Source organism: Buceros rhinoceros, unplaced genomic scaffold (genome assembly GCF_000710305.1).
Source record: "Buceros rhinoceros silvestris isolate BGI_N320 unplaced genomic scaffold, ASM71030v1 scaffold42133, whole genome shotgun sequence".
Lineage (NCBI taxonomy): Eukaryota > Metazoa > Chordata > Aves > Bucerotiformes > Bucerotidae > Buceros > Buceros rhinoceros.
Genome location: NW_010402576.1, coordinates 541 through 3,899, shown reverse-complemented (window position 1 = coordinate 3,899; position 3,359 = coordinate 541). Strand labels below are relative to the sequence as shown.

Here is a 3,359-nt window from a genome sequence, read left to right as displayed (position 1 = left end):
AAAGAAAAAAGGAAATTAAAGAGGAAAAGCTGGATTTGATAACACCTGGGGCTGGGCTCTCCTCTTGCCACATGCAGTTTTACGTAGGCATTTGCCATTAGTTTCGACAACCCGTAAAGGTAAAACCAAAGCCCACAAAAGCCAGAACGTGAGGAGGCAACGTCAGACCCTCCTCCGTCCCCGCTGTGCCAAGGCATTTCCGGGCACAGCACCACGGGAGCTCAGCCTTGCAATGCAGCAGTACAGCATGACCAGACTTGTAATGGCTCTTTTCTGCTCCCCGGGGTTAGGTCAAACCTTCAACAAAGCCTCATCATCTTTTAATTTCCTTTTTTACAAGCTGAATAATAGAAGACTGCACTGGAGAGCCTTCCTCAGACCGTTAGTACAGTAGAAGCACTAGCAGTGGGCACCAAAGCCGTTATGATGTCAACGTGAATGCTTCCCAATGCTGACCCTGCCAGCACCACCTCGGGGTTTCCAGCTCTTCCAGCCACACTACCAGCTCTCAGCAGTGGTAGGAAGCAACACCCTCAAGGACCAACATTAAGTCGGAATTTTAAGTTGGAATGTTTTGCTTTTTCCTTCTGAAGAAAGCTGGTGCCCGACCTGGGCATTCGGGAAGAGTATGGCAAGCTCTGGATGCAGAGGGAAGACCACAGAACTGGGTGCTCTTCTCCCGGTCTGCAGCACCACCTGCCTGTGGTCCTGCTCAGTGCTCCTCAGGCAGGAAGGACGTTTCTTTCCAGTGCTCCTCCAGGGAGAGGAAGGAGTGAGGGAGGGATGTCACACACAGCTACATGAGGTTGCTCTATTTTGCGCAGAAAAGAAAGTACAACTCTCGAACCGAAACTACTTCAGTTTGTCTCCAAAAACCTCACTGAACAGGTTTTTGACTTTGGGTTTGGAGGGTGGAGAATTCACGTTGGTGCTGAAGCTGCTCACAGAGTATTGGCCAGTTGCAAGTTCAAACCAAACCAGAGACGCAGAGTTAATGGTCAACAGCAATTCAAAAGAAATGGACGTGCCAGTGCTACAGGCTGGGACAGCAAAGGGACCTGCCTGCCCCCGCCCGAGACAAACCCAACACAGCCGCAGCCCAGCCCCGAAGCAGCTGCTGGCTCTGCACGTTTGCCATGCTCGCCACATCCCACCCTCCCTTGCCCAGCCACCCCAGCCCAAGGGTGACCTACAGGAGCACAGTACAACACGACTCCCCTTCAGGGGCTGTCAGTGGCACCCTGGCTCTCTCCAGACGCCTGTTACTCCGCAGAGATGTTCTGGCAGGTGGCGACAGTGGAAAGCAAAAGATAGAGAAGCTGATCCTAGAGCAACCTCCTTTGTGACTCCTCTGGGAGTCAGAGCTCCCAGCAGTGCTGACATTTGGTGAAAGAAGTTCCTTTTTGCTGATCACAAGGATGTTGGGGCAAGGGTTAGGTAAAAGTTACCCAGCAGAGTAACTAGAACCCTACAGGCAAAAGTAACCAGCACACTGGTAAAAATCTGTTAGTAATCGCCCCACTGCCAAGCTTTGCTGGCGACCAGCTAAACATCATCTGGTTTTCTTCTAGAAAGAGAACAAAAACACCAGAAAGAGCAACACCTCGGACATATCCAACTTCCTCAGTGATGGCACTTACTCTGGAATTTTTTAAAGTGCTGGGAGTACTGTCTGGAATAGCTGGATTCCTGGAGACTCGAGACGCGAAAGGCTCGTACATGTGGTACAGCGACCGGATGACGCAAGCACGGAGCCAGGGGAACCTCTCCTCTTAAAGTGCTGGGAGTACTGTCTGGAATAGCTGGATTCCTGGAGACTCGAGACGCGAAAGGCTCGTACATGTGGTACAGCGACCGGATGACGCAGGCACGGAGACAGTGCAGCTTCTCCATGGACTCTGGCCGCAGACGGAGGGGCAGGTAGGCGTCCAGACTGTAGTGCCTGAAAAACCAACAAACCCAGCACAGGCTGAAGGGTGAGAATGCCGGAGAAGTGCAGAAGAGCACTATGGAGAGACGGACAGTGAGAGAAACCTGAACACCCGATTGATCAGAGGAGCTCTGGGCAACTCGGAGAGCTGTGAGGGTGCAGTACGACACCTCCTGACAGCCTTCACCCCCATCAGGCAGGTTTTGAGCACGCACACATATCAAGCTACAATTCCCCAATAACTCCTTGCAGACAGTTTGCCCAGCGGGGTCAGGCAGCGTTTTAGCTGCAGGATGCCCAAAGGCCTGCAGATCCCTGCGAGATCACACTAGCTGAGCCTGCTGCTCACTCGCAGGCCACTGCCTGAGCAGTCTGAGCACCTGCGCTCAGGGGTCATTCTCTGATCAGATGCCAGAGTAGCCTTTGCCAGGGTTCTTCTTGCCAAAACACAGGAGCAAGGATTAGCATGGCTGCTCTCTGCTCTGCTCCTGCTGCTTGTGCTCCCTGGGCAGCATGCAAAGAAACACAAAGAAAATGTTCTGTCCTGAAGGAAAGGCCAAGCAACCCACACCAGAGCAGAAGGATTTGTTTCAAGTTTTAAACACCTCTTTGCTCCTCCTCTCTGCCTTTATCTATAAGTTACTTCTGCCACTGAGACAGCTCCAAAACGCCTCCGTTCCTCTCAGGCACAGGAATTATTCCCTCATTTACAGCTCTGCAGAGAGCCGCTTGCTGCCGGAGCATCCTACAAACAGTCTGAACATCCTCCCGAGTCTCACCTTCTGTAGAGCCTGGTCCAAAAGGCAGCAGTGCAAGTAACGGTCCAGGCTTTCTTGCAAATCAAAGAAAACCGGACAATGTCTTCAGGGCGAATGTAGGAAGCCAACAACAGCCAGATATCGATGGGGTATTCTTCTCCGCCACCCCCATCGGGATTTTCTAAACGCAAGGGAGGTGTGTTAGTGCAGTAAATAACCTCTTTACCAAGCAGCCTTTCCACTTGCCCTTTGCTGGACGTACACCACCGTTCACCCCGCCTGTGCTGCCTGCACCAGTGGCACGTTCAAAGAAGAATCCAGGCTGAGCAGGTGCTCTGGAGGCCTCGCTCCAAACAAGGTGGATTAGAGGCGGCTTTGTCCAGAATCTCACCCAGCTGATCCCCGACTGTATCCAGGGATGCAGACCCACAGCCCTTCTCGACCCTGTTTTGATACTCGACCCTTTCACGGCTGAAATGTAACACTAAAGCGGAGAAATAAAATTTGAATGGAAAATACTGAGGAGACTATGTAAAGGGGGGCCAAGCTCAGGCACCATTATCAAAACTGCTCATTTACCAGGTCATCAAAAACTGCTTCACACTAGAAGTCCCTGAACATTAAGACATTGCTGAGCCTGTCAATTCTTGGTTCAAACGGACACAATATTT

At 51.7% G+C, this 3,359-nt stretch overlaps 1 protein-coding gene across 1 annotated transcript in view; it reads right to left on the bottom strand.

Annotated features, from left to right (window-relative positions):
- Positions 1–2,869, bottom strand: part of LOC104490400 (transmembrane protein 183B-like) — a gene marked incomplete at its 5' end in the record, with an annotated part of 3,097 nt that extends 228 nt beyond the window's left edge. The window contains 2 exon segments of the mRNA XM_010132677.1: positions 1,735–1,942; positions 2,710–2,869. Of these exon segments, the coding sequence (XP_010130979.1) occupies positions 1,735–1,942; positions 2,710–2,869 (368 nt within the window).
- Positions 2,870–3,359: the final 490 nt, after the last annotated feature.